Raw genomic sequence first — 12,322 nt, forward strand, 5'->3', positions numbered from 1 at the left:
GGAGATTTGTCAATAGGCAGGTGTATCTGGATGATGGATAAGTAGGAAGGCTAAAGACAAACAGAAAAGGTGTTTGGCCTTAGGGGATGGGGAATACTGAGGAGGCACAGATGGCAAATTCAGAGACTGGTAGCAATTAAAGAGCCCCAAGCTTCCATTAAAGAATTAAGTCACTCTGCTACACCAAGAAGAAAGAATCACCGTGAAAAACTTGCCTTTCTGAATGTCACGTAGAGCTTTTATAATGTTTACAGTTGTCTTGGCTATAGATACCCTCTGTATCTTGTCCTGAAATGAAAGTGGCCCAGTGAAATTTTTTTCCACCTTGGATTGATTTTAATACAAAGCAAAATGCATACAGAAATCTATAACAGTTTTAAAGACAAAAAAAAAAAGGGGTCCTGTTAATGTGGTCCCAATTATAAACTCAACAATCTATGACAGACAGGAGCTTCAATGAGCCATTCACAAATACCTTAGGTTAAGTACAGTTATGTTGAAAGAACTCTTTTGCAATCTCAAAAAAAACCAAAAACTTCCTGTTAACGCCCCAATGGTGCTTGACATAACTTAATACGTCTGGTAAATGGTAAGTGCTTGCAGTGAATTATTACTTGTCATCCAAACACAGAAGCTACTGCTTCCTATTTACTGTGATGGATGCCAGCTGGCTGCCTTCTTCCTCTCCTCCTCCTCCTGACTTGTTCCTCCCAGCTTTCTTTGTACAGTTTTCTGCCATTAACTTTCGTGGCAGGACAGATCCCACTCTTACGACATGACATGGAAGAGAGTGAGGTTAAACCAAGGATACATAGCGAGTTACTAGCAGAGGCTGGATTCAAACACAGCTCCTCCGACCCCAAATCTGGCAATCTTTCCACTGCTCCAGCGTGTATATAAAGTGCTTCATAAACAATTATGTTTTGTTCTTTAGTCGATTAGTCATGTCTGACTCTTTGTGACCCCATTTGGGGTTTTCTTGGCAGTGGTTGGCCATTTCTTTCTGCAGCTCGTTTTAACGATGAGGAAACTGAGGCAAACAGGATAAAGTGACTTGCCCAGGGTCACAGTTAGTAAGTGTCTAAGGCTAGATTTGAACTCAGGTCTTCCTGACTCAAGGCCCAGTGCTCTATCCACTGAGCCATCTACCTGTTCTTATCTCAGGTTAGTATGTGATAAAACCTCATAACCCTCAGTTACTTGCTTGGATATCTTCTTTGCTTATTTATTTTTAGGATTTTTATCTGAGTACAATTTAAGTGCCAATGAACATACATCTTTTCCATTCCCTTAGGTGGGAAACGATGACTCCGCACACCTAGGACTTCATAGGAATCCACAATGTTTTCGTGACCTGTTGGAACAAGTGTCCGTTCTTGGGAGTTTTCAAGGTGATAAAGCCATCCACCTGGACAGCTCAGAGACTCCTTTCCCTGAAGAGAGGGAACTAGCTCAGGTCTTGGGAGGCCCTTCCCAGTCCTACCCTCTATGATCCTGAATGGCCACAACACAATACTACGGTCATCAAGTGCTGTTCCCATATCAATAATAAAAGTAATAGCTGACATCTACAAACCTGAAGCTTACACAACCTTTATATGCGGTGTCTCTTGTATTTAATCCTGACAACAATTTGACGACTTTGGCTGGGGGAAGGGATGCCCCCAGCAGTGGAGGGTATGGGAAAGACCCGCTTGTGGGGGGTGGGAGATGGTTCCTGGGCTAAGCTTTTGGGGAGGTGGCCACTCTAAAAGTCAGAGGTCGGGAGGAAGCGCATTCAAGGCCTGGGGAGCAGCCTATGAAAGGCAAAGAGAGAAGACATGACAACAGGAAGAAAGTCAGCGGGGCTCGAGCATCCAGTGACGAGGAGTAACATCATTAAAAAGCCTGCAAAACACTTACTAGCTGTGTGACCCTGGGCAAGTCACTTAACCCCAATTGCCTAAAAAAAAAAAAAAAAAAGCCTGCAAAGGTGAGTGGGCCCAGTTCTGAAGGGCATTTCATGTCAAACAAAGGAGCTGGTGTTTTATCTTAGAGGTTCCTCAACAAGGGCGTGACCTGGTCAGACCTCAGCTCTCAGGAGATCACTTTAGGGAGGAGGAGACTTAAGGTAATCAGATCATCCACCCAGAGTGGGAGGAACCTCAGAGGTCCTCTGGTGCTGCCCCTGTTATGGTGGAGGAAACTGAGGCCCAAAGAGTATCAGTGACTGTCAAGGTCACAAAGGAAAGTAATCATCAGAGGCAGAATTTGAACCCAGGTCCTCTGACTTCAGAGCTCTCCACGAGAGGTATTGAGGGCCTGAACTAGAGTGGTAGACATTGTGTAGATGCCATTTTCCCCAAGAGAATGTCAGCTTCTAGAGGGCAGGATCTGTTTTGTTTTCCTTTGTACCCCTGGGGCCTATGCTAACTGTTCAATTTCAGAGATCAGAAAGCTGAGGCTAAAAGTGAAGTAACCTCTGGTCACAGCAAGAGACCGTGGAGGCAGGATTCAAACCCGAGGCCTCCCGTCTACAAGTCCAGAGCTCATCATTATTACAGGACATTATCAGACAGTCCCCAGATGGCACACAATTCCCACTTTAATTTATTTAGCAGGACACAGTGGGAAGGAAGGTCCAAAGCCCTCTCTTTAGGTTTTCTTATCCCTGGGATTGTGCTCAACCCCAAATGATATGGAAATGAGCAGTTAGCCTATAAATGAGACATTTGCTGAGAAATTTGGTCATCAATCCACCCATGAAATTTAAAAAGTGGCTCTTAGTGAGTCAATAAATCTATGTGACACAGCCCCCAATATTCACAAGCATGGCTCGCGTCACCAAATGTAAATGATACCTCTTCAGAGTTCTCTGGCTCTTCCTGGAGCGCTAAGCGTGCCCATATAATCACTCTTTCTGCGGTTTTCTCAGCTTCGGCAGGAGGCAGGGATTTCAAGAGCGATAGGCATTCTTCACCCTAGGAATATTACATGAAAAGGGCAAAAATGGACATCACTTACAATGGAAATAATTTATCCCTCACCTCCCCCGCTCCTTGTCTTTTGTTTTTCATTTGCTTAAAGAAGAAAAAGTATCTTTTCAGAGAAAACAGATTAACAGGCCAAATTTGCATAGACAGAAAAAGCACTAAACCGCTTTGCAGGCAACAAACGCTATCCATCCCCACATGCTGAAATGAAACTTAATTTCTGCTGTCTTTGTTTTAAGAATTACCAAGAACAGAGACCCACTGACATGCAGAGCACAAAGCAAGACCTGCCCTATCATTGGATCAGTGGGTACAAAGAAACGACATCAGAAATGAGTATCTGGTGCTTCTGGCCCACTACAAGTAAAGGGTTTGATGCTACTTGTGAAGGCCGTGGCCACGAGAACATGGCCTCTCCTTCACCCCCAAATCACAGCTCACACATCTGTTGGTGTAATTCACTAGCTTCCTGGGCTGACGTACCTGTTCTCTGCTCATCAGGTCAATGATCCATAAGCTGTAGATTTCATCTTTAGACAACAGGTATGCTTGGGCTACCTTTAAAGCATCCTCGAGAGAGGTTGGGCCATTTTGCTTAAGGATGTATCTGATCACCCTCTGAAACCAAGCATAAAACAATCTTACTTTTTTTGGAGAAACGATGCTATGAGGATGAAGAAATCTGACTAAGAGAACCCAGAACGCCTCAGGAGGTTGTAGTTTCCTATAAAGGGTCCCATAGGAACAACAATTGACTTTTCAGGTTAGACAGCACCTGACTCTATTTTCTTACTGGATTCTCAGAACAACTGTGGAGACACTTGAGAGAGGAAAAGTGACTTGATCAGGGTGACGGCTCTTTAGTGTCAGAAAAGAGATTAGGTGCCAGGGTTTCCAGACTCCAGGTATGCCGCACCATAGAAATGTAAATGAAAACTGTGTCAGGGCAACAGGTACTATGTGAAGATAAGCACAAGTGATAGAATTTTCTATTGAAAAGTCTATGTTCCTTTCATTTTGGGCCCTTTCAGCCTCTTCCACTAGGGTTCTAATATCAGTAAATATCAGTAAAGAGTCAGGAATTTTTTACCTAAAAAAAAAAGTACAAGAAAGTAGTTTTAAATGTATTTAAAAAAAAAACAGGAATCACAGAGCATAAACTATTGGAAGAAATTTAAAAGGAACCTTAGAGACCATTTAGTTCAATTTTCTTTTTTTTTTGTTGTTCATTTATTTCAGTCATGTCCAACTCTTTGTGACCTCAGTTGGGGTTTTCTTGGCAAAGATACTGGAGTGGTTTTCCATTTCCTTCTCCAGCTCATTTTACAGATGAGGAAACTGAGGCAAATGGGGTGAAGTGACTTGCCCAGGATCACACAGGTAGTAAGTGTCTGAGGCCAGACTGGAACTCAGGTCTTCCTGACTCCAGGCCTGGGACTCTTTCCACCACGTAGCTTCATTTTACAGATGAGCACACTAAGGCCCAGAGGTGTCCACAGTTATTGCAGAGGTCAAGACAGAACATGGAGTAGGATTCCCATAGCCTTACCTTGAAACTAGTGCATTACCTAATGACTCCTTTAGAGGAGGAAAAATCTCATTACATTTCCCACTATGTTGCTAAGAGCAGAAGAAGTTGAATGGGGTGAAGGGAGAGTGAGCCCTTTAGCTTCCTTACCATGATCTCCTTGTTTAAAAGATTGGCATCTCTTATTCCATAACCTCGAACAAGCTTCTTCATCTCCATTAATTTGTAACTTTCCTGTAACAATTTGACTCTAAAAAGCAAACGTCATAGCAGGGTGAATAGTTTATCCTCTTGTGTAAGGCGATAATAGTAATTATCACAATAGCTAGCATTTACACAGCACCTACTATGTGCCAGGTGCGCTGTGTGTGATGCTTTACAAATGTGATCTCACCAGATCCATGATCTCATTCAGTCAATCAGCAAGCGTTTCCTGTGCCAGGCTCTCAGAGTAATGAAGGAATTCCCCCCAACCACAAAGCTCGCACACCCAATGCCTGCCCTCCCTGTGGGACTTTTGCCCACATTCTCCCAAAGATCTGGCACAGGGGGTCCTCCTATTTGCTGGTGGCTTTCCTCAGTTTCTCCCACCATTAGTGTTAATGTTGTTGTTTGGTCATTTTTCAGTCACGTCCAACTCTTCATGATCCCATCTGGGATTTTCTTGGCAAAAACACTAGAGTGGTTTGCCATTTCCTTCTTCAACTCAATTTAAACATGAGGAAACTGAGGCAAATAGGGCTAAGTGACTTGCCAAGGGTCACACAGGTAGTAAGTGTCTGAAGCTGGATTTGAACTCAGGTCTTTCTGACTCCAGGCCTGGCGCTCTATCCACTGTGCCACCAAGCTGCCCATCAGTGTTAATATTGCTCATTTAATTTAAATGACCTACATTTTCTCTAACAAAGTAAATGTTTGACAAAATCAAGTCTTACTTGGGATGATCCATTTCCAAGTGCTTTTTCACCAGCTGTTCTACGGCTGTGCTCCAGGGCACCACAGCCCCATACATGATCTGCAGCACGGCATCAAAGATGAGCTACAAGAATAGGCAGGCTGCCGTTACGACAGATCCCCACATTGCAGCGTGGGGCCTTCCCACCTAAACTTCAGCCCGCCACTCATTCACGTCTGCCTGTCTTCTTCAAGTTTTCTAAACGAGGCCCTTCATATTGTTTCAAGTCACCATGCAGGCACACAGTCACCTTGGATTTATTTTGCTATATTTGCTGTGAACAAATATCCTGGTTTCATTTTTTTAAAATTGCTATTTTCAAGATACGTGTTTTCCAACACACTCATCTGCCCTGTCAAAAGCTCTGCAAATTCAGGGTCTTCTGCAATCTGCCCCTAATCTACCTCTCCAGAAATTATCTTCTATTTTTTTTTAAATTTCCTCTATAAACGTGGTACTTATGGCATGCTGGTTTGTTTGCAATTGCCCAAACCCATCTCGTGTCTTCCTCTATCCGTGCCTTGGCTCATTGCTGGTACCAGGGTGCCCTCTCCATTGACTCTGGCTATCAAAACCTGCCCCATGCAGCAAGGTCCAGTTTGAATGCTGCTTTCTTCCTAAAGCTTTCCCATACGCAGGCAGAAGCAAGCTCCTCCTCAGAAATGCTCTAATGGCTATTATTCATAAGGCATTGATCTCATATTGCCTCCTATTGTAAATACGTACGGACATGCCTCGTCTCTTACACTAGACTGTAAGACTGTTGAAGGCAAGGACCACATTCTGTTTATCCTTGTACTTCCACGGCATCTTGCACATAACAGGTGCTCAGTAGGTGTCTGTAGCATGGAGAACCAAACTCTCTTAGAAAAAGCAAGATGAAGGAATCTCAGCTCCTCCGTAGTGGTTACTTACATCCGTATCAGATAAACAGCCTATAATTGCCATGGCTTTGGACTCCCAGGAAGTTTCAAAGAGTGATGCAGATTTGCAACTATATCTCTCCAACATATCCTAAAAACAAGAAATAAATCAGCGGAGAAAAATCAACTGGTTACAAACACGAAGGGAAGGCTGCTGAACAGGAAGGCCCCATGATTCCTGAGACAAGAGTAACAACTCGGTCTGCTCTCAGGACCAGCAGTGTGCCAACAGCACAGTGGGAAAACAGTGCACGCCCGCAGAGAGGCCTGGGCGGATGCCGAGGAACGTCCTCGGGAGCCCAACACCTGGTCCGCTCCCAAGCACTCCAGAAAGAGATGCAGCATGAAGACGAGTGCACCCGGGCTGAAGCTCACCTTTATGTACAGCAGCAGAAGTGGCTCCTCCTCCAGGTAATGCTCCTTCATGTACAATTTTACATATTTCTCTAAGACGGAAGGAATAAGTTCTGGGGCGAAAACTTTGTCAAGCATCCGAAACACAATGGTAGCGGTGTCCTCCTAAAAGCCAGAAGACACAAGGCCTAGATGTAACGAGTTCTGAGCAGGGCGGAAGGCCGTGAGGGGAGCCGCTCATGGAATTGGGCATTCTACCTTCTCAAATTCAGACAGGGCCAACTTGCAGTTGTATTTCCGGTACAGTTTGATCAGTTCTTGCAAGCTGTCCACCAGCTTCTTCAAATGGCAGACTTCTTCGGTGTTCTGATAATCCTTCTGAAACAAAGAATCGTCAGCACAAAACATCTGAAAAATTACAGGATTACACACAGCTCTTGCACATCAGCCAGTGACCATCTCAAGGCCATCCAGTTCTTGCCATCTGCCCTACTGCGGACCTCCTTTATAGGTGGCACACTGTTTCCTCCAATTAATGTGAGACTAGAGCAGGGAATACCACCTTCTCCTATCTGTATCCCTAGTACAAGGAGCAGCATATAAGAAGGGTCTCATAAATGCTTTTCTATTCATTCCTTCATTTATTCATACTGGTAGCATTTTTAAAATGGCTTTCATTGTCTACACATGCCAAAGGTTATTTTAAAAGTAGTTTACATTCTTAGAAGATTCAGGGTTAACTCTAGACTAAAATTATGCAAATATTCCAAGGATTCATGATTTTGTCACCATGCAGAAAAAACTGCCCACATTTCTAGCTTGGTAGATGAATCCCAGTGAGTTGCTTATGGCACATAGAGGACAATGTCAAACATAAATGTCACAGAACTAAGTGAGTATCAGAGGCAGGATCTGAACCCAAGCCCTCTTAGCTTCAAGCCCAGCACTCTATGCACCAAGGGACCCTTCCTCCAGGGCAAGTATCATCATTATTATTTATTATTAACAACAACAACAATAAAGATGGCTCATATTTATATACTGCTTTAAGGTTTTAGAGCACTTTATGTATATTATTTCACTCGATCTTGCAATTGAACACGGAACAAGATTCAGTGTTATGAGTCTAGGAACTAAAAAAGCTGAAAATTAGCAACATGAGACTTCTATTTTTGTCAAAATATTTTAAACTAGACTAACTAGAGGTGCTCCCACTTATTATGACAGCTTTCAAATTTGACAATTTCAAGGGTTTTTAAAATCTTACATACAAATTCAAGCCACTTATTTGTTATACCATATTATACAGCATACTGGAAAAAATACTGGCCTCGAAGACAAGAGACCCATATTCAAATCCTGTCCCTGATCCTAACTACATATAATCATGGGCAAGTCATTTAACCTCAGTGAGACTCAGTTTCCTCATCTATAAAATAGGATTATTATTATCTGCACCATCGTACCTTCTAAGAATACTGTGAAGATCAAATAAGGGATTTGTAAAAAGCACTTAGCATGCTACCTGGCACACAGTAGGTGCTATATAAATCCTTATTCCTTTCTTTTCCCCCCTTTTAAAGAGAAGAGTAAAGAGATTCTCCCCAAGAAGTACCAAATACCATCTTATGAGGTGCTAAGAACTTAATGTTTAAGAGACGGGAAGGATAACAGGTATTTAACTCATTTCAGAATAAATTCATACAGGATCAGGAATTCTATTCACTGAGGTTTCCGCACTGGAGACAAAACTTCATCTTACAATAATGCTGTCCATAGGGGGACAAGGCCATTGAAGATTTTTTCAGTGAGACCTTTTGGAAACTTGTTCTTTAAGCCACAAAAGCTCCAAGATCTTCACAATAATGAGATGAACTTTGGCATGGCTTAATCATTCAAACAACGGCTGTAGCTGGACTAATACAGCCTTGGAAAACCAATGCTAACTTTGGTTCTAGCACTTTTGAAATGGAATCTACCACTTTCCTAAGAGGAAAAAGTTCCCCTTAAATTTGGTCATATTGTTTTCTCGGTGGGGACAATCTGTATTGTCCTTTGATTAATTTCAACGGGTTAATGAAATACTCTCAAAAATCTACATCAGGAAGAAAAAGGCAGAAAAGTGGTGAACACAGAAAAAGAGACGATCATATTCCTGATCCCCTAATTCCCCACTACATACTCACAGAAATTCTCAGAGTTTTTCTGCTATATAACCGAACATAACTTTATCATACAAATATCATACCAACAGGATGCAATGGCAGGAAGATGTCAGCCCTAAGGAATCTGGATTTTCAGACGTAAAAAACACTTGGGCCACCTCAAGTCCATTCTCTGGCCAGTTTGCCTGTAAATGGTATCAGATGCCAGGAGAGAGCTTTAAAACCACCAAAGGAATTATACAGAACCTAAGCCTTTTTCTGTATCAATTACACTCTTATTACCTTATCAGTTAACTCAAGATTCCTCGCTGCTTGCTCCAACCATTTTGCAAGGATTCTCTGAAAGAGAGATTGTTCTCAAACTAAATGCCAGCTTGTCATTGTGTGCACACAGTAGGTAATGCAGAGCTGAAACCTCCAAAGAAGCCCGTTTCCAAACACACTAACAACAAACTGCTGTTAAAATAAATTGATGCTTCAAGAAGAAAGCCAAGGAAGGAAAGAAAGGAGCAACTCCACTAGAATGAGCACGGAGCAGAGGGACCACGTACCTGCCCGTCCGGTAAGATTCTTTTCACAAATGGAATCACGTCACTCTGAAACCACAGACAAAGCTCTCGCATGGGGATACTTGTGCTAATTGAGTTCAGCAAATTGTCCAGCGTGTTCACATCAAATCTGCTCTCAAAATCTGCCTAAAAACACAGGCGATTGTTGGGATTTGTCCTATGAATTTATCCAAACCGACCAAGAGCTTCCAAAAACGAAAGGCTGCACCAGTAGAACAGCAGGAGAGAAGCAAGTCATCAGCAAAGGGCCTTGACCCGCCAGTGCTGGCTAATCAAGTCAGACAATATCCGAGTACCACCAACTCCCTGTGGACTACTCCCCTACACTGGTCTGTACGGTGTGAACCGTGAGATCGACATATTTACCAGCACACGGCCATCATGCCCACTAAGAAGGACAAAGATTGAGTGGGGCTTTTTAGGGTTTGAGACTAATAGCTAACAAAATGTTACAGTGATGGATACAACGTAGGTGTGCTTGACGTAACAAGTGCTTTTTGTCGCTGACTTGATAATGAACTCTACCACTCTACTGTCAATAGACATAATGAAATGGAAACAAATAGAGCAAAATCTGTCATGCCCACTCTGGTTCTGATTCTTATTGGCTCTGTGACTAGAGGCAAGTCAAGTCACATTATCTTTTTGTACCTCAGTTTCCTTATTTGTTAAAAAAAAGTGGGGGGAACTAAAAAAGGGCTGCAGCTTATTATCGAAGACGACTTGTGGCCACTTGGATATTACAAACATCATCTTTTATGATCAGAAAAAAGGCGGATGGGTTGGCTGTGTACCAAAAGCCAGGACAACAGCAGGACCCCCACAGGAAGGCCTCTGCCATGGGTGAGTAGAAGTCCCAAGGAGAATTTTCGGGAAGACTGAAAGAAGCGAGTTGGCAATTTGAACCAAGAGAGGGAGTACCCTCAATGATGGCATGAAGTATTGAATATTCATGACTTCTACTATGATAAAAGGATGATGCAAACCAGGAGCCTTGATAGGTGAGTTATCATATTTGTTTTCAAGGGTAACAATAATACACACACGAGTTCTAAACACATAATACAATCATAAGGTAGAGAAAGGGTTGAGTTTCCTATCTTACTAATATAAAACTTCAACATTTGAGGGTTTTGAATCCATGACTTCAGAGGGCAACCACTCATCCTATACAAGAGATGCAATGGAGAATCCTCAAATCTCAATGTAGTGTCAGATTTGGGGACTTCTCATAGCAAAAGTACGTAGATTTTAACATGTTACATTAAATGTTAAATGTTTTCATACTGTCTGTTTTAGGAAAGTTATGACCTATATATCTAAATGTGCTTAAAAATAATCAGGATTCCAGGCTTGTCTTATTTTGCCGAATTTCTAAAGAGCTGGATGTTACTGCAAAGGGGCACGGGTGGGCTACAGATTGCTGTCCAGAAGGACTATGGGAAAGCACTTTCCCACAGGAACCTTGGCTGCTGCTAGGCGGCTCAATGGAAAGTATCTGCTCAACTTGCTATAATGATTTTCTCTGCATATTGGAATAGTGGGATGGATCCCGGACCCCAGGCAGCCACTGAGTCTCATTGACTCTACTTTGGATACTTTTGTTAGTCTCCTAACTTGCACCATCTTCATTTGAGTCATTTTTGTCTTCTCAAAACATTATGAAAAATTCCACTCTGCTCTCACTGGAGAAGGTGCTGCATCATAGACTGAAGACTCCAAATCTACATTTGAACAATCAAGAACACTTGGGCCAAATGAGAAAAATTCAGAGTAATTAATCAATTATTCAATAATTGTAGTGGAGCCATAGCGTACCTTCAAAGTTATTTCATGACCAGAAATTTCACATCTTTTAAGGGGCCGGCTTGCTCCAAATGATCAGAAATTTAAATTCAACATGTCATTCCTGGCAAGGTTAGTCTCCAATATTCATTTAATGATATTTCCACAAGCTATGGAGTCATTCACATAATAATATGAAATCTCTTACCCGATGGCGAAGCCAAAGAAACTGCGCACAAAAAAGGTTTCCTTCCTTTAGCTGCAGATAGATATCCTTCAGGATATCTTCATTTTTCAGAAATTCAATCCAAGCAATTCCACTGGGATATCAAAAAGAAAAAAAATAACGATTTGTCAGGAAAGGATTAAGTATATGCCTAAAAAAGCTAACATCATTACTGTATAACACGAATTACACATGGGATACATGTGGGGTAGCTAGGTGGTACAGTGAATGGATAGAGCACTGGCCTGGAGTTGGGGAGATCTCAGTTCAAATCTGACCTCAAACACTAGGTGTGTGACCCAGGATAAGTCACTTAACTCCTAATTGTCTCACAACTGGTACACAATGGAGGACACAGAAAACCACTCCAAAGTCATTGCCAAGAAAACCCCAGGGATTTGGGGTGATGAAGAGTGGGACACAACTAACGACTGAACAATAACATTTGAAAAGGAGAAGGACTAAAGGAAACTTAGCAAAGAGAGAGAGATAAAAATATGGGGAAATTTGGGGACATCAAAAAGAATCTTGTCATTAATTTCTTCATAAGGCATTCAGCTGACCATTTAGCAGGAAATAAAATCCTCTATATGCCCCTGAGCCATCAGAAAACAAATTCTGCTTCCCTTTCCTGGTTTAGTTAATAAAAATGATTCACCTATGATAACATCCCATATATTCAATGCATAACTTAAAACCTGAAAATTGGTAAAAATATAAACCTGAATTTGTCTGGTCCAAACGCTCCATAAAAAGTAGCCAACTTTGCACGGGCTTTTAATACCTATAATGGAAGTAACATAATATACACTATTTCAAAAGCAGACACACTAACAGACAAATAC

At 42.1% G+C, this 12,322-nt stretch overlaps 1 protein-coding gene across 4 annotated transcripts in view; it reads right to left on the reverse strand.

Annotated features, from left to right (window-relative positions):
* The window catches only part of KNTC1 (kinetochore associated 1), an 87,134-nt gene that overhangs the window by 53,527 nt on the left and 21,285 nt on the right, over positions 1-12,322 (reverse strand). For 3 of the 4 annotated variants that reach the window (XM_027853498.1, XM_027853495.1, XM_027853496.1), the window contains 13 exons: positions 12,200-12,261; positions 11,460-11,571; positions 9,449-9,592; positions 9,180-9,236; positions 8,981-9,082; positions 6,991-7,110; positions 6,754-6,897; positions 6,371-6,469; positions 5,436-5,539; positions 4,651-4,750; positions 3,456-3,590; positions 2,841-2,960; positions 216-288 (listed from right to left, as the gene is read on the reverse strand). In XM_027853498.1, the coding sequence (XP_027709299.1) occupies positions 216-288; positions 2,841-2,960; positions 3,456-3,590; positions 4,651-4,750; positions 5,436-5,539; positions 6,371-6,469; positions 6,754-6,897; positions 6,991-7,110; positions 8,981-9,082; positions 9,180-9,236; positions 9,449-9,592; positions 11,460-11,571; positions 12,200-12,261 (1,372 nt within the window). The remainder of the gene's footprint in view (positions 1-215; positions 289-2,840; positions 2,961-3,455; positions 3,591-4,650; positions 4,751-5,435; positions 5,540-6,370; positions 6,470-6,753; positions 6,898-6,990; positions 7,111-8,980; positions 9,083-9,179; positions 9,237-9,448; positions 9,593-11,459; positions 11,572-12,199; positions 12,262-12,322) is intronic. The other variant, XM_027853497.1, reaches the window with a different exon arrangement.

The sequence above is a fragment of the Vombatus ursinus genome, unplaced genomic scaffold, assembly GCF_900497805.2.
Source record: "Vombatus ursinus unplaced genomic scaffold, bare-nosed wombat genome assembly UNPS02009994.1, whole genome shotgun sequence".
Classification (NCBI taxonomy): Eukaryota; Metazoa; Chordata; class Mammalia; order Diprotodontia; family Vombatidae; genus Vombatus; species Vombatus ursinus.